Genomic DNA, 19,739 nt, shown 5'->3' with positions numbered 1-19,739 from the left:
CTGCAACTGTTGTGTTTTTTAATGTATTTGTGCAGGATGAGCATCAATTTTTTTTTAAAAAATGACCTATACTGGCCAAGACCTGAACATACAAGTTGCACTAATTTGGGAAGGGACTGACTTTACAAGGGATCATGAAGGTTATTATTTTTCTGTAGCGGGCTCAATGCTGTTGTTAATGACCTTCATATGTTGTAGTAGGTGTCACAGGATAACAGTCAGCAGTGGCATCAAAATTATTTGTCCTTTACCTACCTGCTTGGGCTCCAGTTCAGTGCAAGAACGGAATATAATTAATCATATATGCAAAACGAAGCATGAACACATATCCACCAATTGCAACCTTTGGATCATTATTCACTGGTAGTCTGTGATTAGTAAGAACCACATAAACATTATAGGTACAAGCATGATGTGGTTAGGGTCCAAATGAGTGCTTCCTTTATATGGAGTCATAATTAACTCTGACATGGATTTGATACTGCAACAGAGTAATTTAAACATAAGACAGGAAAGGCAAAGCAGACAAGAACACTCCATTTCCCCACACCCCCCGCCGCCTCAGCAAAAAAAAACTCCTGCCAGCAGCCTCGGTAAAGATTAAAATCTCTGTCTGAAATAATGAATATAAAATCAGGAGAAACTCTGGTGGAGTGTGTGACATTCAGGAAGGGAAACAATATGATAGCACAGCAAGATCAGGTTGTAATAGCAGCATGTGTATACCGCATGACACTGCTTGCTGCTTGAGGTTGTGTTAATTGCAGATTTTAAGTATGTCAGTGTGACAGTGACACAACAGCATCATTACAAATCAAAAATTGTACTGCACATAAGACATGTGTTTGTAAGTAGGATGATTCATTCACACAAGTTATTAGTATCTGGAATGCACTGCCTGAAAGGATGGTGGAAGCAGATTCATTAGTAACTTTCAAAAGGGAATTGGATAAATACTTGAAGGGGAGAAGATTGCAGGGCTCTACAATAAGGGCAGGGGAATTATAAATTATTGAAGGAATAATGATCCCTCTCTATTGTAAATTTATATCTACTATTTATGGATAATATAGATTTGCATATAAAACAAGAAATTTCAGTTGAGGTTTATGGGTTAAAATTAGTGTGTTCAACATTTACAGGGCCACCTTTATTAGGCTGGTAACTATGACCTCCTCCTTCTCAGTTGCTAATTCAGAATAGCCGAGCATGCTATTGTTATTCCATTTTTTTTCCAGATTCCTTTGGTACGAAGTTACCTTGGGAGAAGAGGTAGAATCTCAAATATTCTGAGTGACCAACTATCTAAAAGAGAGGTGAGCATAACTTAGAGCAAAAATAGAAATTTGGGGATTTTTTGCATTGATTTCTTGCTACTGTGTAAATCTCAAGCTGCAATATGTTTGTAATTGAGAAATTGGTTATTGTACTTCCAGTGTAAAACTGCCAAGTTGCATAGACAACCACAAACTCCCAACAGAATCAGGGCCTATTTCAGGCTGCAGCATAATGAATGAAGTACTACATCTGTTGGTTAGATCATTCTGTTGGCAACTATCATTTTGTCTGTCTTCCACAGCTAGCACCTTCACTACACTACTCTACTCTGATGCTTTAGAGAATGAGACAGACACAACCTTCAGTGGTTTTACCCTGTTGTCTTTATTAAACAGGTGCTTACCTCAAGAACTCTGTTTTATTTTAATCTAAACCAAGCCCTTGGGAACCAATAAGGCTAGAACAGCTAGGCCTTATCATTTTTTTTTTGCCTGAGGCAAGCTTCCAAAAAGCTGAACTGAATTAAAAAATCACCAAGGCATAGAAAATTGCCTAGACAAAACTAACTTTAAAACTAAATAGAAGATGGAGACAAAGAAAAAAAAAACAATAGGGAAAGAACTACTAGAAATCTGAGGGAGCAGTGGGAAAGCTGCAGATTTAGGAGCAATACCAGCCTTAACCTATACTTGCCCCTCCCCTCCCCTGTCCTACCCTACACGCCACCATGACCTCTAGCACAGTTGCCTTATAACTGGCTGCTGGTTAGAAAGCACATGAGAGTGGTGTGACTTTTCTACACACTTTTTCCTTCCTGGTTTAGAAACGTTTCTTATTACAAAGATGACTTTTTTTTTGAATGTTTAATTTTCTGCATCTCTCTACAATACAACTCAAATCCAGCCTTCCCACTGGATGTTCTGTAACACAAATGTGTTCACCTTGAACCTGAGGAAGGTATTCAAGGGCTGAAGATCTGCTTGTGCATGAGTGTGGATGGCAGTGATGTCACCTTCAGGCAGCAGAAAGCTGGGTCATCCCATGGGTAGTTTAAGTGTAGCCAGTGGAGAAGTAGCCAGATAACCCTCAGGTAGAAATTGCAACCATATAAATTTGAATATAAAACAAGAAATTTGTTTTATTCGAAACAGAGCTTGATTTTTGAATTTTTCTCTGCCCACTTCATTCCTGCAGTATTCATTTTAAATATGTGGAAAATCATTTTTCTCAGATATTACATTAAGAAGTGACACTTTAAAAGATGAGATGGTGTAGTTGAAGAATTAAAATGTTGAACTAGTATAATGTTCACTTAAGAAAGATTATTCTTGCATGGAGATTTAATGACATACACTTAAACCTACAGTAGTTTTCAAATTAGCATAATTGACAAACCAATGTGTCTATACATGATAGCCTACGGAATTCTCAGAGACACCCACGTACATTTATATCAGAGTCTTGTACAAGCTCTGCCAGAGGTTTTGGTAACTAAGTCCAGGATGCACCTATACTTGTAGAACACACTTCTGTCTGCACTGAGATACTGGTGGCACGGATGTTTACCTACACATCATTTAGCCTCTGCTTTGCTGAGGTCAGGATCACAGCGGAGAATTAAATCTATGAGACACCAGATTATGGAATTGCATGTTACTGCTCCAGTATACTATACCTTCAACATTGCTGGATATCCTTTAGTTTTCATCCGTATACAGTGATTGCCCACATGGTCACCAGAAGCTGCTCAATAATGGGTAGTAATAGAATTATTGACTTTACAATTTGTTTTATCCTTTTACAAGCTGATTTTTCTGCTTTTATGTATGATCACCCCCCTGAAGCAACCCCTGCTCCCCCCACCCTCACCTTTTGACATACGTTATTCCGAGCAGCAAGGGGCAGGTAAATAATCTGCTCCAAGGACTGGCTGATATGATGAACTTTGGTCCCTTATTGGATGCCCACATAGTTGTTGTAGGAATAGCTTGTGGGACATGATCACTATCAGGATCTCAGGAACTTCTGCATAAGTTCCAAAGAAAAGTAAGTTGAAAACAAAATCTTTTCTCCCAGGATTTAGCACTTTAAATAATATTTCATTTAAAGACAATTAAATCTTAACTATTTTTATTTTTTGTTTCTCGTGACATTTTTTAATACATTACTTCTACAATTTTGTTAGATTTTCCACTGTTCTCTGCTTCATTTTGAAAATAATAATTGCATCAATAGACTTTATCGTTAATATCTAACGCACTTACTTAACATTCATTATCTCCGGAATCTTGCACTAATTTCCTTTTCACATACTTTCACATATTTCAAACTTTTACGGATCCAGATAGGTAATGATTAACATGCAATTGCATTGGAAGTACTCCAGGTTTTGGGATTATTGATAAACCTGTGTTCTTACTGAATATTTATAATTTGCAGCACAAACAACTTGGAAATTAGCAACCTCTCGAGGTTATTCTCTAATCTCTTTTCTTCAAAGTCAAGTCCCAGACCCTTGGAGATCTGCCAAGGGATCACGGGACCCACAAGGCCATTAGATTTTTGACTCTCATTTTCTATGTTTGTAGTTCTGTTGCTGTATAAAAAGGTTGAAATTTTCAGTAACCCTTGCAAGCAGCAGGTGGCTTGCTGGAGAACTGCGGGCAAACTGTCCATGATTTTCCATTGAGGGTATCATTAGACAGAAAATGACCAACAGCAACTTGTGATTTACCTGCAAGCTGCGTGCTACTTGCAAGGCCCCACAGGTAAATGCGATGGCTCAGTTTGCCTGATATCAGTTCCTCATGCCAATATATTTAGAGAGGGTCTTTGTAAGTACATCCATTTGTAGATGATATCCATGCAGAATAATTTTGAAGCCACTGCTTTTCAGGCTAATGGTATTTTCATCCTTTCTATAATTTCTGTTTTCTATGCCTTTCATTTAAAAAAAAATTTACCTTTCCTAATTTTCTCATACTTCGAAAGGTTCTAGCAGCTCCAGCAGTACCTAGACTAGTGACAATATACATTGAGTATTGGCAAACCTTTTCTCCACCAAGGATTTCAGCCAGGTCCAATCAGCTAAATGCTCACACATGTGTTTGCGTAATAATAACTAAATTAAGTGTTCGCGTAATAATAACTATAACTATTATAGCTCTGCCAGCTGGGATCAGCTAATTCAGGGCAGACTGGAGATCAAAGTTGATACTTCCTGTTTTGTACAGCTAAGTTGTTCAGTGGGAACTTCTGGCTACGACCAGTTTGACAGCTGCCTCTATCCTCTAGGCCTGTGCCAGGATATAGACTGATGCCACATTTGAGGGACTTATCTATTTTATCATCATTTTCAAGAGCTTTTGCCTTTCCATGACAATTCGGGTGTGAAAAGTGGTCTGTTTTATCTCTCTCTCTCTCTCTCTGAATAGCATTTTGTGTCTTAGTAAGAACTCTTCAATCTGATTGATCCACACAAATTAAGGATGCCCCAAAGCACTTTACAACCAATAAAGTAACTTGGAAGTGTAGTCGTTGGTCTTAAGATAGAAAACATGGCAGCCAATTTGCACACAGCTTGATCCTACCATTAGCAATGTGAGAATGACCAGTTAATCTGTTTTCTGGTGGTGTTGGTTAAGGCATAAATATTGACCAAAGCTTAAATATTGACCCTGCTTTTCTTCATTTAATAAAAGGCCAATATATTTAATAATTGGTTCACTAACATAAGGATGAGAGTCACAGTATTTGGAAAGTTTAGTGAACTGTTTAATTTGTGCATCTGAACACTACTAAAAAGTGTTGCCCTTAAATGGGGGCCGTTATAACTTCAAATCAACACAAGATGGAGCCATGATGATTTTTCCTTTTTATAATTGTTCAGCTTCTGATCTGAAAGTTAACGTTGGCCTGGGTTTTGCAGTGGTAAAGGAACTTGTTGGGATTCATGCCAGAGTTCAAGTGTGCAAAAAAAGTCTCACAACCCATCAAAGCCTCTCTCCTTGTATTCCCAGCCTCACATTCTCCTTTTGTCAATATATACACATGCAACAAAAGCAGTATTTCAAAGCACAAAGCTAGACCAACATGCTAGTTCCAGTGTAACTAGAGAGACTATAAGTTTGTGATAGAGGTTCATAATGTTTGAGCTTTGAAATGTATTTTTAAATGTTTTCAGTAATTGTTATCTCCATAGAGTATGATTCTATATTCTGAATTCCTGTTACAGGACATATATAAGAAACCATGGGTAAATCATTTTCTCAATTACCTAATTTCCCAAGACAAAGCAAGAAAGAGGATACAGCACCCATTGTGCCGGAGGCTAGAGGGACAGTTCCAGAAAACACAAATGAAGTACAGGACAGTAATGGAGAGGCCAATTCTCATGTTCCATATGTAGAGTTCGTGGGAAGAGAGAGCATCACATGCCCCACTTGCCAAGGGACAGGAAGAATACCAAGAGGTAGGTAATTTTCTTACCAACATTAGTGAAAAGTTTGATGCTACTCTAGCAAAACCTCCCTTTCCCTGCCACCAACATTTGAAGGAGAAGGAAATTCCACTGTCGGCATAACCAAGCAATAACCACCCCAAACACTTCCTGCATTAGTGCGAACATTGTTGATAGCTCTTTTGTCAACCCAAGGGAGAACTGGGGCCAGTATTATAAAGTACTATTGTTATAGTATTTATATCATAAAGTTTATAGTATTATGAAGTAATATTGGCAGACTACTCAGCATGCATTTATTTTAAGGTATTTCTTTTTTTCTTCTCTATGCTGCACCCTTTTCCATAGGTTAAGTGTGTTGCTAAAGACATGCTTTCTGATCTTAACTGGTGCTACTTTTGATTTGTATGAATCAGTGCCATTGCTGGTGATTTACTGGAGACATCCTTGTTTTATAACTTGGACTCTCTCCGGATACCTATTATTCAAATTCAAGCAAATGTCAGTTTCCATAGAAGTTTAGCACTCCCTATGAATAAATGTGACCTTTTGTACAAAGTATATAGACAGTGGCTCTCTGGAAAAACAATGAATACTTAGCATTGAAATATACATTGGAATAAGTACAGTATACTACTATACCTCCCTGATCTCTCCAAATAATGAAAGCACTGCACTACTGATGGGCAGCACCGACCAAAACTACTAATTCAACTGTAAAATTAAACAGAGGCAAAAAAAAACTTGTTTTAGATGACTGCATTACTTCCATTTTATTACATTGTTTAAAACAAATAAAAGTTCAAAGTGTTTGCAGTTCTGTACTGTAACTTGGACCTAATGTCTTTGATAAGTTTTAATGGGGTCAGCTTGACCCAAGAATTGGGACAAGTAGGATAACAATGGAAACCAAAGGTTGCCTGTTGAGCTTTATCATAAAAGCATATTTCTGCGGATAATGGAAGCCTGAAATAAAAACAGAAAATGCTGAAAATACTCAGCAGGTCAGGCTGCATCTGTGGAGAGACAAAGTTAACGTTTCAGGTCGATGACCTTTCATCAAGTTCTGACCTGAAACATTAACTCCGTTTTTCTCTCCACATATGCTGTCTGACCTGCTGAGTATTTCCAGCATTTTCTGTTTGTATTTCAGTTTAGCTTGATGTCTCTTTTCCCTGTGAAGTTGAAGCAAGCACAAAAATGTAAAAAAAAATAGTTTCATCATAAATCAAGACTGTCAATCAAAATAAATTTCAAAGTATTATGGTTGCTTCACAGAATTCCTGATTCAAAAACAATTCACAAGTATTTAGGGCAAAGCTAACCTGTTAATTTGGTGAGAGTCTTGCTCATGCAACCCAACGATGGGGTAACCATTATGGAAATATAATAATTGCAAATATTTTAGACTATTTGTAGTAAGGTGATTAATAATTATATTTACTACATATGTGTTCTTTACCAGTTAACGCTTATTAAACAGAAATGGGTGATCCCCCACTTTGAAGCAAGCACCTACATAATAGGAAGGCATATATTCTTTAAAAGGTAGAAATTTAGTCCAGCTAGTTTCAGATAAACCTTCCACACAATAGAAATTACCATTCAATTACTTTAAGAGAAATCACTGTTGAATTGACTTTGGGATGGGCCTATTTATAGCAATAAGATCTTGTGGTTTTAAAGGAACAGGATGAATAATACCTGGTGCATCCTCAAGATAATGCTGCCTTTACAAACCATTCTAAAAGAAAAATAAATTGTGTCTTTCACGAATTTCGATGTCCCAAAGCACACCAAAGCCAATTAAGTACTTTTGAATTCTAGTCATTGTTGTAAAGAGGAAAATTAGGCAGCCAATTTGCACACAGCAAGGTCTCACAAACAGTGGTGATGTAAATGACCCGGTAATCTGTTCTTGGTGGTGTTGGTTGAGGAAAATGTTGGCCAAGAATAGCACTTTGGGATTTTTAACAGCCACCCGAAAAGCCTTGGTTTAATATCACATCTGAAAGATGGCACCTCTGACCATGCAGCAGTACTGCACTGGAGTGTCAGCCTAGATTACTTGTTCAAGCCTCCGAAGTTGGGCTTGAACCCATGATCTTATTATTCAGAGATGAGCATGATACGCAGAGCAAGGCTGACATCTTAAGCTCCAAAATTTCATGTGAATACTCTGGGTGATCTGATGGTATTTTAAAGTTTTTTTTTCTTTTTTTACATTTCCAGGCCAAGAGAATGAGCTGGTAGCTCTGATTCCGTACAGTGACCAGAGGCTGCAACCACAACGAACGTCAGTATTAATTTTTACTGTTGCAACTATTTAGTGTTTCACCAACAGCCAAAATGAAACCTTTCATTATAAAAGAAGAAAACCAGTTCCAATGCTGGGATTATGATTTACTTTTCAGGAAGCTTTCTGTGGCAATCGCTGTGGTGATCAGTCTTCTGATTAGCGGACTTGCGATCTTCTTCCTTTTCCCGCGTTCCATTAAAGTAGAACATGTTGGTATTAAGTCAGCCTACATCACCGATGACAAGACGGATTATAGAGTTATTCTTAAAATAACGGTAGGTTCATCATATATTATATGTAATTTAAACTCCTATGGTGTAGGGATAGATTGGTACCAAAAGGAACAAAGTTTGTGTAATGTGGCTCTCACCATCTATACTTTTGCAAAATTAGAAATTATCAGTTATATTGGTGCATTGATCTTTTCTGAGGCTAGAGTTGAGAGAAATTATTTTGGCACATTAAAGGGAACCTTTGCAGCATCAGATGTGAAGTGTTGCAGGGTGACAATGGGAGGCAGAAATTCCTGGCATGTGAGAAGTTGCAATGTAAACAAATCATTTCTAGGGTCAAGAATTTAGAGCACAGTCTAAATAGGCAAGATTTGAGCCCCATGCATCCTTTAATTGAGTGAGCAAGTCCTCTGCCTGCTCTCCTTTGGTCCACTTTCAGGACTATCCTGGAAATTCTGGTTACAATGTTCCTTTAGACCAAGTGGATCTCACACCTGCGGGGAGCAGGCAGTGAAGTGTTCCATTGTGGACCCTGTGAGAAATGCAAGGAGTTAAAGGTAATTGATCCCAGAGAGTATTAATTATGTTCAGAACTAAGGCACAATGTGGAAAAGATGTATTTTAAAATTTGCATCTTCAGTTCTCCAAGGGCATGTAATGTTTTCCATTAGAGTGGCAGGGCACCACTCTGATTTATATCAGACCTCCTCAGCGTAGGCACTTCTGTAGCAGCAGTGTACAGTCACTTGCCCAGGTTATTTGAATGAAAATTCAGATGGAATTTGGACAAGATCCATGAGCTCAAGGACTGGGATCCTGGAATTTTGGCGCCGACGTATCAAAGTGGAAAAAATGCTCCATTTCACACTGTCAACTTCTGGTGGTTACCATTGACCAGAAACTGAACTGGACTAGCCATATAAATACTGTGGCTACATGAGCGGGTCAGAGGCTGGGAATTTTGAAGCAAGTAATTCACTTCTGACTCCCCAAAGCCTGCCCACCATCGGCAAGGCATGAATCAGGAGTGTGGTGGAATACTCTTGCCTGAATGAGTGCAGCTCCACAACACTCGAGAAGCTCAACACCATCCAGGATCAAACAGCCCATGTGATTGGCACACCATGCCCCACCTTAAACATAAAACACTCCCACCGATGCACAGTGGCAGCAGTGTGTACCATCTACAAGATGCGCTACAGTAGCTCACCAATGCTCCTTTGACAGAACCTTCCAAACCCGCAATCACTACTACCTAGAATGACAAGGGCAGCAGATGAATGGGAACACCACCACTTGCAAGTTTCCCTCCAAGCCACACTCCATCCTGACTGGGAACTATTTTTCTGTTACTTCACTGTTGCTGGGTCAAAATCATGAAACTCCCTCCCAACAGCACTGTGGGTGTATGTACCTACACCACACGGACTGCAGCGGTTCAAGAAGGTGGCTTATCACCACCTTCTACTTTCCCCAAGGGCAATTAGAGATGGGTAACAAATACTGACCTTGCCAGTAATGCCCACATCCCATGAAAAAAAAAGGTCACAGGACTGACATCCGACAGAGACTGCCTCCTTATTCCAAATGGAAAAGCTGGAGTACAGTACTTGGACATCTCTATCTTAAGACTGGATTGCATACAAGTCTCTGCTTCCTGGTTATGGTGGGTCATGAAATGATTTGGACAGTTTCAATTAAGCCTCCAGAGGATACTAATGTATAACATAAAACTGCTCAGCTCAGCACTAATTGGTACAAAATTGCCTTTTCACTCTGAAAAGCTGCAATGATGGATGTTGTGGGAAATAGAAAAGTGTTGCAGAGAGGAAGGAATTCTGAGGTTATGATTAAGGTACATTGTGGTGCTTTTCGTGTCTTATTTTGGGCCCTTGATGTACCACTTCCCTTTCCTCTTTTGCAGAATATAATAAATGTAACAAACCACAACTTCTACAGCATCAGCATTACTGATCTCAGTGTGCAGATTGTGTTTTTTAATGAAGTCCTTGGAACTGTCAACATGAAAAACACTACAGTTTTCAGGCCTTTGGGAGGCGGCCAGGTAATGAATATTGGCTCAGTTAGATAAAAGCAAAATACTGTGGATGTTGGAAATCTGAAACAAAAACAGAAAATGCTGGAAAAACTCAGCAAGTCTAGCAGCATCTGTGGAGGGTGAGAGAAACAGAGTTCATGTTTTAAGTCCGTATGACCCTTCTTCAGAGCTGATGAGGAGTGGAAATGTGATGAAATTTATACTGTTTAAGGGGAGTGGAGCAGGTGAAGCACGATAGAAGGCCAGTGATAGGTGGAGGCAAAGGAGAAATTGACAAAGATGTCATGAACTAAAGGACAAAGGGAGTGTTAATGGTAGTGGTAATGGCTAGAAAAGGTGTAAAGGTAAGAAAGCAGAATGTGATAATAGCAGCTTCACCTGTTCCACCGCCCTTAAACAGTATAAATTTCATCCCATTCCCACTTCTCTTCAGCTCTGAAGAAGGGTCATACGGACTTGAAACGTTAACTCTGTTTCTCGCTCCACAGATGCTGCCAGGCCTGCTGAGTTTTTCCAGCATTTTCTGTTTTTGTTTGGCTCAGTTAGCTTGGGTACTATTGGTGGATTGATTTCTTTATTGCTTTTTTAATAGTGATATTAATCAGATTATCAACAGGTTGCCACCTACACTAGAGCAGCACTCAGGCATATCTTACGAATGTGTAAAACTTGTATCCACTAATATCACCAATACTTATTTCCAGCCTTATTAGTTTTTGCTTGCATGCACTAAGCTCTACTTCTGTATCTTATTGAAGCAGATGTAGCCAGCTTTTGGGAACTAAATAATAGCATTTACAGTAAAGTCTTCAACTTCAGATTCACACTGCATGGTAATTTTGAACACTGATGTAAATAATAAAATTAAAGTACTGCGGATGCTAGAAATCTAAAATATCAGCCAAGTGCTGGCAATGTAAATGAAGAAAGGGACTTGCTGCTGCAGAAATAATTTCTTCTTTAGTTATATGCCTGTTGATAGTCCAAGAAGTGCAACAGGAAACTGGTGTCAAATACATTATCACAAATGATGGCTGCCTTTCGTTCAAGCAAATGTTAGCAATTTCTAAGACTACTTGAGCATGCAATGTCTTTATTGTAGCAAAAGTATTCTGATTAACACCTACACAGTATGGGGTTTGGGGCCACAGCAGGATTGATTAGGAAAAAAATGGCAGGGGAGGTTATTGGAGGCACAATCAAATGATAAATTATCGGGAGGCTTTTGAAGATGAGGAAGCTTCCTTGTTACAAATGCATTTTAAGTTTTTGATTTCTGGTTTTTCTAATGTGTAGACCAGATACACACAAATCTCAGGAACTATTGAGAATCACTAATTATTAATGAGCCCTACACATAACTAATTCAGTGTGCACAAGTTATCACTGATAAATTACTGACAGAGATGTGGGAAGACATCATTATGCAACAAGATTCTTTCTCCTACTGCTGTCAGAATTACCCAGAGTTTCAAATTCATTAAATTTATTCTTATAGTTCAAGCACTTTACTGAATTTCATCAGCGTTGGTGAGATTTATATCCGTAACTAATTACCCTTATCCACATCTGTAGATAAGTGCATTTATACACATTTCTTTTCCCACTTCTGTTTTACTGGTCTCATGTGCCTCTGGTGTTCTACATAATGTGATTATATCTTTTTCTGTTTTTCAGATTTTCTATGAGGTGACTGCTGTGCTAGATGATCTAGGAATGTAGTAAGTATTATAATGACAATTGTGTTTCGGAATTGACTGGTCATAACAATGAGATGGTAGTGGTTTAAGAGAAAAATTTTCCATTTAATTCTGTACAAGTAGGGGGAGACACTGGACTACTAATCCAGAGGCCCAGGCTAATGCTCTGGGAACATGGGTTCAAATCCCACCACAGCAGCTGGTGGAATTTTAAATTCAATTAATAAGATCTGGAATGAAAAGCTAGTCTCAGTGACCATGAAACTATCATCGATTATCGTAAAAACCCATCTGGTTCACTGATGTCCTTTAGGGAAGCAAATCTGCCGCCCTTACCTGACTTGGCCGACATATGACTCCAGACCCGCAGCAATGTATTCTTAAATGCCCTCTGAAGTGGCCTAGTAAGCTGCTCAGTTGTATCAAACTGTTACAAAGCCTAAAAGGAATGAAACCGGATGGACCACCCAAGATCAACCTCGGCACTGGAAGCGACAACAGCATACCCAGCCCTGTCCTACTCGCTAACATCTGGGAACTCGTGCCAAAATTGGGAGAGCTGTCTTACAGACTAATCAAGCAACAGCCTGACATAGTCATACTCATCGAATCATACCTCACAGACAACAGACAATATCCCAGACACCATACCTGAAAATGTCCTGTCCCCTCAGCAGGACAGATCTACGAGAGGCGGTGGCACAGTGGTATATGCTCAGAAGGGAACTGTCCTGGGAATCCTCGACATTGACTCCAGAGCCCATGTTGTCTCATGGGATTAAGTCAAACATGGGAAAGGAAACCTCCTGCTGATTACCACCCTTCCTTCCTTCAGCTGATGAATCAATACTCCATGTTGAACATGAAATGGAAGAGGCACTGAGGGTGACAAGACCACAATATGTACTCTGGGTGTCCATTACCAAGAGTGACCGAAAGAACGTAGCTGCTAGACTGAGTGCGGCAGGTGTTGAGGGAACCAAAAATAGGGAAAAACCTACTTGACCTCATCCTTAGCAATCTACCTGTCACAGATGCATCTGTCCATGGACAGTATTGGTGTAGCCCTTGTGGAGACAAAGTCCTGTCTTCACATTGGAGATAACCTCCATCGTGTTGTGTGTCACTACCACCAAAATGAGAGATGTCGAGCAAAGCTAGCATCTCGTGGGCATCCAAGAGGAGCAGCATAATTATATTCAACCATAATCTGTTACATCGTGGCCAGGCATATTCTCCATTCTACCATTACCATCAAGGGATCAACCCTAGTTCCATGAAATGTGCAGGAGGGCATGCCAGGAACAGCACCAGGCATACCTAAAAATGAGTTGTCAACCTGGTGAAGCTACAACACAGGACTACTTGCATACCAAACAGCGGAAGCAGCATGCAATAGCCAGAGCTAAGCCACCCCACAACCAACGGATCAGACCTAGACTCTGCGGCCCTGCCACATCCAGTTGTGAATGGTGGTGGACAATTAAACAAATAACAGGAGGAATCTCAACTAATATCCCCATCCTCAATGATGGGGGAGCCCAGCACATCAGTGCAAAAGACAAGGCTGATGCATTTGCAATTATCTTCAACCAGAAATGGATGATCCATCTCTGCATCCTTATGAGGTCTCCAGCATCACAGATGCCAGTCTTGGCCAATTCGATTCACTCCACGTGATATCAAGGAACAGCTGGAAGCACTGGATACTGCAAAGGTTATGTGCTCTGACAGCATTCCAGCAATAATACTGAAGACTTTTGCTCCAGAACTAGCTGCTCCCCTAGCCAAGCTGTTCCAGTACAGGTACAACATTGGCATCTACCTGGCAATGTGGAAAATTGCCCAGGTATTTCCTGTCCACAAAAAGCAGGACTATTCCAACTCAGCCAATTACCGCCCCATCAGTCTACTCGCAATCATCTGCAAGATGATGGAAAGCATTATTGACAGTCAAGTGGCTCTTACTCAGCAATAACCTGCTCTCTGCACAGTTTGGGTTCTGTGAGGTCCACTTAGCTCCTGACCTCATTACAGCCTTGGTCCAAACATGGACAAAAGAGCTGAAGTCAAGAGGTGAGGTGAGAGTGACTGCCCTTGATATCAAGGCAGCATTTGACTGAGTTTGGTATCAAGCAGCCCTAGCAAAACTGACTTTAGTAGAAAATGGGGGTAAAGTCTCCACTGGTTGGAGTCATACCTAGCACAAAGGAGGATGGTTGTGGTTGTTGAAGGTCAATCACCTCAGTCCCAGGGCATAACTGCAGGAGTTTCTCAGGGTACTGTCATAAGCCCAACCATCTTCAGCTGCTTCATCAATGACCTTCCATCATATGGTCAGAGGTGGGGCTGTTCGCTAATGATTGCACAATGTTCGCCATTGAGACTCCTCAGATACTGAAGCAATCCATGCCCATATGCAGCAAGACCTGGACAACATTGGGCTGATAAGTGGTAATATTTGTGCCACACAAGTGCCAGGCAATGACCATCTACAAGGGAGAATCTAGCCATCTCCCCTTGATTTTCAGTGGCATTACCATTGTTGAATCCTCAACTTTCAACATCCTGGGGGTTACCATTGATGCAGAAACTGAACTGGACCATCCATGTAAATAATGTGACTACAAGAACAGGTCAGACGCTGGGAATTCTATGGCGAGTAACTCTCCTCCTGACTCCGCGAAGTCTGTCAACCATCTACAAAGAAAAGTTAGGAGCGTGATGGAATACTGTCTACTTGCAGCTCCAATAATACTTAAGTTTAACGCCATCCAGGACAAAGCAGCCCGCTTGATCAGCACTCCCTCCACCAGCGATGTGCAATGGCAGCAGTGTGTACTATCTACAAGGTGCACTGCAGCAACTCACCAAGGCTCCTTCAACACCACCTCCTAACCCCACGACCTCTACCACCTTGAGGGATAAGGGAGCAGATACATGGGATCACCACCAACTGCAAGTTCCCCTCCAAGCCACACACCATCCAGACTTGGAACTATATCAACGTTTCCTCACTGTCGCGGGGTCAAAATTCTGAATCTCACTAACAGCACTGTGGGTGTACCCACACTACATGGATTGCATTGGCTTAAGAAGGTGGCTCACTACTACCTTCCACCTTCTTAAGGCAACTAACAAATTTCACTCCTACCTTTTGGACATTCCCAAATACAATTGCATCTTCCAGTTTTCTCGCCTCCTCTCCTTAAGATGACATCTGTTGATGAGGTACATTTCTACAGCTTCTAGATCTAACATTGTGGGTATTCTTCATTGTGTGAATCGTAGGCAGTGATTGCATTTATGGTATAAAGAATCATTGAAAATCAATGGTATCTCCGAAAATTGCTATTTACGGTGAAAGATAAATTATTTGGTGGAACCACAACAATATACAAATGTAAATGTTAATGAGTAATTTGTTATACATATCAGAGAATCTGTAATATCTTTTTTTGTTTTTTTTCTTTAAGCCATTACTGCACAATGCCTGAAATCAAAGTGCACAATATTGTGATCTCAATTCAGTAAGTACTGTAAGATTAGATCTTTTGCTTAGTTGGTAGAATGCAGATGTAATCCAAGTAAATGAATCTGTAATTCACTTTTCTTTTAATCAGGACCCCCGTTTTCTTCCCTTTGTGGAGCACGCACTCTGTGCATCCCTTGTCAAGGGAGAAATGGAATGGTCCCATTCACAAACTCGTGTTTGTGTTTCCCTCTATCATGAAGGATGGGATATCCTGTTCTGCACGGGCACATTGTTTCTGTGCAATAGTGACTGCCTGAACCAGCACCAGACAAGCTGTTTTTTGTTGTGGTCCTGATAAACTTGATAATTGCGTGGAAAGGGTCTTATCTTGGATTATAGCTTTAAAATATTGTTGTGCTCATGTGTGATTATAGTTCCTTTCCCATCTGGCCCATTTTGCACAAGCAATCTGACCTTTTGTGTAGTACCAAGAATGTGCTATCCCTCCCAATTTGGAACTGGGCTGAAAGTTACAGCCTCAGTATATCCCCCTACCCAGAGACTTGTTACAATTTCAATCACATCCTTCAGGTTTTCCATGGGGAGAATTTTCTCCCAGTTTGGGGGGGGGGGCGCGTAGCTGATCGCCACCCGCGATTGGCTGCGTGCCACTATTTTACGTGGGTGGGCCAATCAAGGCCCACCCAGAAGCGTTGTATGCTCCCTGTGCAGGCGGGGGGATTAGGCTGAGTCAAAGGCCTGCGCTCTTTTGAGCGTGCAGAAATCTTCCAGAGGCACAGAGCTGCCTCAGGGAGATTAGTTTGATATTTGAAAATTTTAATAAAGGAAAAATGTTTTTTAAATGTGTCCCCTCGTGTGACAGTGTCACATGAGCTGGGACATGTCAATGAATTTTATTAAAAAATTTTAATAACCTTTAAAAAACCTTCATGAAACCTCATCCCGCCCCTGGATGAGCTTTTATGATAAATGTGAAGGCCGCCTGGGCTCTACGCCTGCCCGCCAACCTTAAGGTTGGACAGGCAGCTCAGTTAATTAGCTTAATTGGTGTTTAAATGGCCTTAATAGGCCTTTGACAGTTTGGCGACCTGAATGACGTGCGGTGACATCGGAACGCGTGCCCAACATCACCTTGCGTCATTTTATGCGTCGGCGAGCGGGCACCACCCTCACTCGCCAACCCAGAAATTCTGGCCCATGTCCCCATGTATCATTGCACTTTGAGAAGCTGCTGCTAACAGCTAGTCACTTTAAAACAAATGCAGTTGTGCAAGCAAGTTATTTAAACATAAATCTTAGTGTAGAAGCCTTCCTGAAATATAAACTGAGCTACAGCCGCCTCTGATGACTGAAATGGATCAGCTAAGTAAATGCAGCTTCAGCTTTCCTAAAATGTGTGTGTAAAAATAACAGCATGAAACAGCTGAAAGTTCTATTATTTATTGTTTTTCATCTTTTCCAGAGCAACAGTGACAGCTTGGTATTTGTCTCACTCTGAGCAAGTCTCCTTCGATGCCTACCAATACGTCGACTGTGGCTCCAACACCACCCGTCTTCATAGCCCCTACTACCCTTCCCAGGGCAACCATTTGCAAGAGCTGCTCAGTTAACGCAAATGGTGTTAGTGCCCTTTTCACTAAAGGCTTCCAGCATGGCACAAACACTTCTCTGTGTGTAGATATTGTGCTCCTGGACTGATGACACAACCCGTCAGCCAGTTCTGCACTCGTCTGCCTGATTATTTTATAGTGCTCTGTGTGGCAATGTAATACTTGTAAGAGGAGTACATTAATTTGGGATATTGAGCATGTAATGGCGGTTAGATAATCTGATAGTTCTAGTAATAGGAAGTTCTGCTGTACTACCAGAGCTGGAAGATTTATTAAATTCAGCTGGGAAAAGAACAGGGGCTGAACTGTGAACTGACGTTTGTTGATCGATTTCAGATAAAATAGCTGCACTTTTCATGGCCTCCAAATTTAAATGTATGATTCCTTAAATAAGTCACCATTTGTTTGTTAGACTGCTGCCTCCCATTAGAAGAGATGAGAACATACAGAATGCTTCTTTTGTGCAACATCGGTAGACAACCCTCTAGATAACATCTGGGAGGTTCTTATGCATTTATAGATCATGTAGATTGAAATTCCTAAAAAAGATACATATATGTAGAATTATCAAAAGTATTTAGACTACAGAAAGGCAGGATATCCAATATCTAACATGGAATAATGGAATATGCAAAATAATTTATCAAGCAAAGTCAGATATGCAATACTTAGGTTTGGAACATTCTGAGTGCATTATTCAGTGTATTCCAGAAAGCTACATTGTTTAATACATTTCTACCACTGTGAAAGCAAATTAATCTATTTTATATAAAATATTCAGTGCAGGCTCTGTATGTTTCAGTGGATAACTGCTTTGTATATTGTAGTAATGAGCCACACTGGTCAAGATGATCCTATTTTTGACCCCTGCCTTGTTCTGATTTGGATGTTCTCTGTTTGGAAAGAGCGGGTGGAAGATTGAAGTACATTTTGGCTTAGTGTCCCTGGGCTAGGGCAGGAAAAGTAGACCATGGTTCCTGCTCCAGATTGTGAGTGTTGATTGGGCTCAGCTGTGATACTCCCTATAACTGAACTGGTTACGGCCACATACTGACAATCCCACACTTGGTGCCAAAGGGTGCCTATGGGACCATACCACAGCATGACACCACCTCTTCAGCAAAGGAGGGAAGAATGCTGGAGAGGAATATTTAAAAAAGAAAACCTGATAGTTTAGATAAATGCTTAGCCAAGTTATATAGCCTGTCCCAGAAGGTGTCCCCAGTCCATGAGCACTAAAGTAGCTTTGAGTGTGACTGTGTTTTAACCACACTGAGCAAATAGCCTATTTTAAAAAGCCTTAGATTTATTATTGTAGTTAATAGTAGTAATTCACTATTTTATCTGTCACTTATGTACTGTTCTCTCCCGTAATACATTAAGGGAGCATGTTAGCATTTTCCGCTTGTATGCACACTTCAAGTTCTTTTGGGGGGTGAGGGAATGGTTATTAGCACAGAAGGTACTATTATATTCCATCTATATCACAGTCACAACTTAACATGTTCTAAATGCAGTTGGTGATCCCTGCTCAAATGCTTTTAATCATAGGGGATTTAAAGTTATTTAAAGCAGGATATTGTTCTTGCCCCAAACCAACCCATACAGACCCCAACAAACTTGTCCAAAGTTTATTTTGATGGGTGTTTGGGAAGAACTCCTTATTACCATACATGGTTCTCAAGAGTGGTTGCTGTCCACTGGATTGGGTTTGCTGATGAGAAACACTTTTTAGAACATACTTTGCCACTCCAGATGTGTCATCACCAAGTTAGAAACTGACTGGCTTGGGCAGGATTTGCTTCTGTCAAATTTGCGCACACTGCACCAAGTACTTCTACTGCGGGCCTACCCATTTCGCCCACCACAGTTGGCAAATATATGTGAAATCTTTCACATTATTCCCAGCCACCGTTTTGTTCATTACTCAGTGTTTCAGCCACCTGGGACATTACTTCCTATTTACATCACCAGTGGAAGTAAAGTTGTCTCCTGTGTCTCGCAGACAATACTGACAAAATGTCAGTATTACTGGATTGAAGAATAACTCTCTGCATTCCATGTTTCAGGCCAAAGTATTATCTTGCCATATCCATGGTTCAGTTATAAATCAGTTTTTCAGCTGAACTCTCTGTCCACTCATCTTATGGAGTTGGTGACACCAATGATGGTGAATTTTCTATTTCTTGCAATGGAAGTATAAAATCGAGTGGTAGACCAGGCTTTCTTAGAGGAAGGAAGACCTGTGTAGCTAGATTCTGTGGGACTTATTCCCAGTGTAGAGCTTTGTTTGATGGAACTGTATGTTACAGAAAAGTCACTTAATGTTATAGGTCCAAACCTATGGCCTGTCCCTGTCTCGTTTTGAAATTATTAAACAAAATAGTTTTATTAAAGCCTGATTAAGCCAATCTATTCTGTCCCTTGTCTTTGACAATTGTTGGTTAGAATGACACACAAGGGCAAATTTTACAGCATCTCACATGCATTTGACCTTTCAGATTATCACAGAACTAATGATTTTAAAGTACCAAAAATTATGGTGTACAAGGTTTGTGTTGGTGGTATACAAGGACACGCTGTGATGTGAGTCCTTAAAATTTAC

General features: G+C 40.4%; 1 protein-coding gene across 1 annotated transcript; it reads left to right on the top strand.

Moving 5' to 3' along the window:
• The first annotated feature begins 1,234 nt into the window (after positions 1-1,234).
• tmem106a (transmembrane protein 106A) lies at positions 1,235-19,534 on the top strand. Its single transcript, XM_078529717.1, has 8 exons — positions 1,235-1,316; positions 5,513-5,749; positions 7,970-8,033; positions 8,152-8,311; positions 10,194-10,334; positions 12,006-12,049; positions 15,505-15,558; positions 16,987-19,534. Exons 2-8 carry the CDS (start codon positions 5,530-5,532, stop codon positions 17,132-17,134), a joined length of 831 nt encoding a protein of 276 aa, XP_078385843.1. The 5' UTR covers positions 1,235-1,316; positions 5,513-5,529; the 3' UTR covers positions 17,135-19,534.
• The last annotated feature ends 205 nt before the right edge of the window (positions 19,535-19,739 follow it).

The sequence above is a fragment of the Cetorhinus maximus genome, chromosome 25, assembly GCF_964194155.1.
Source record: "Cetorhinus maximus chromosome 25, sCetMax3.hap1.1, whole genome shotgun sequence".
Classification (NCBI taxonomy): domain Eukaryota; kingdom Metazoa; phylum Chordata; class Chondrichthyes; order Lamniformes; family Cetorhinidae; genus Cetorhinus; species Cetorhinus maximus.
This window is presented reverse-complemented; position numbering and strand designations above follow the sequence as displayed.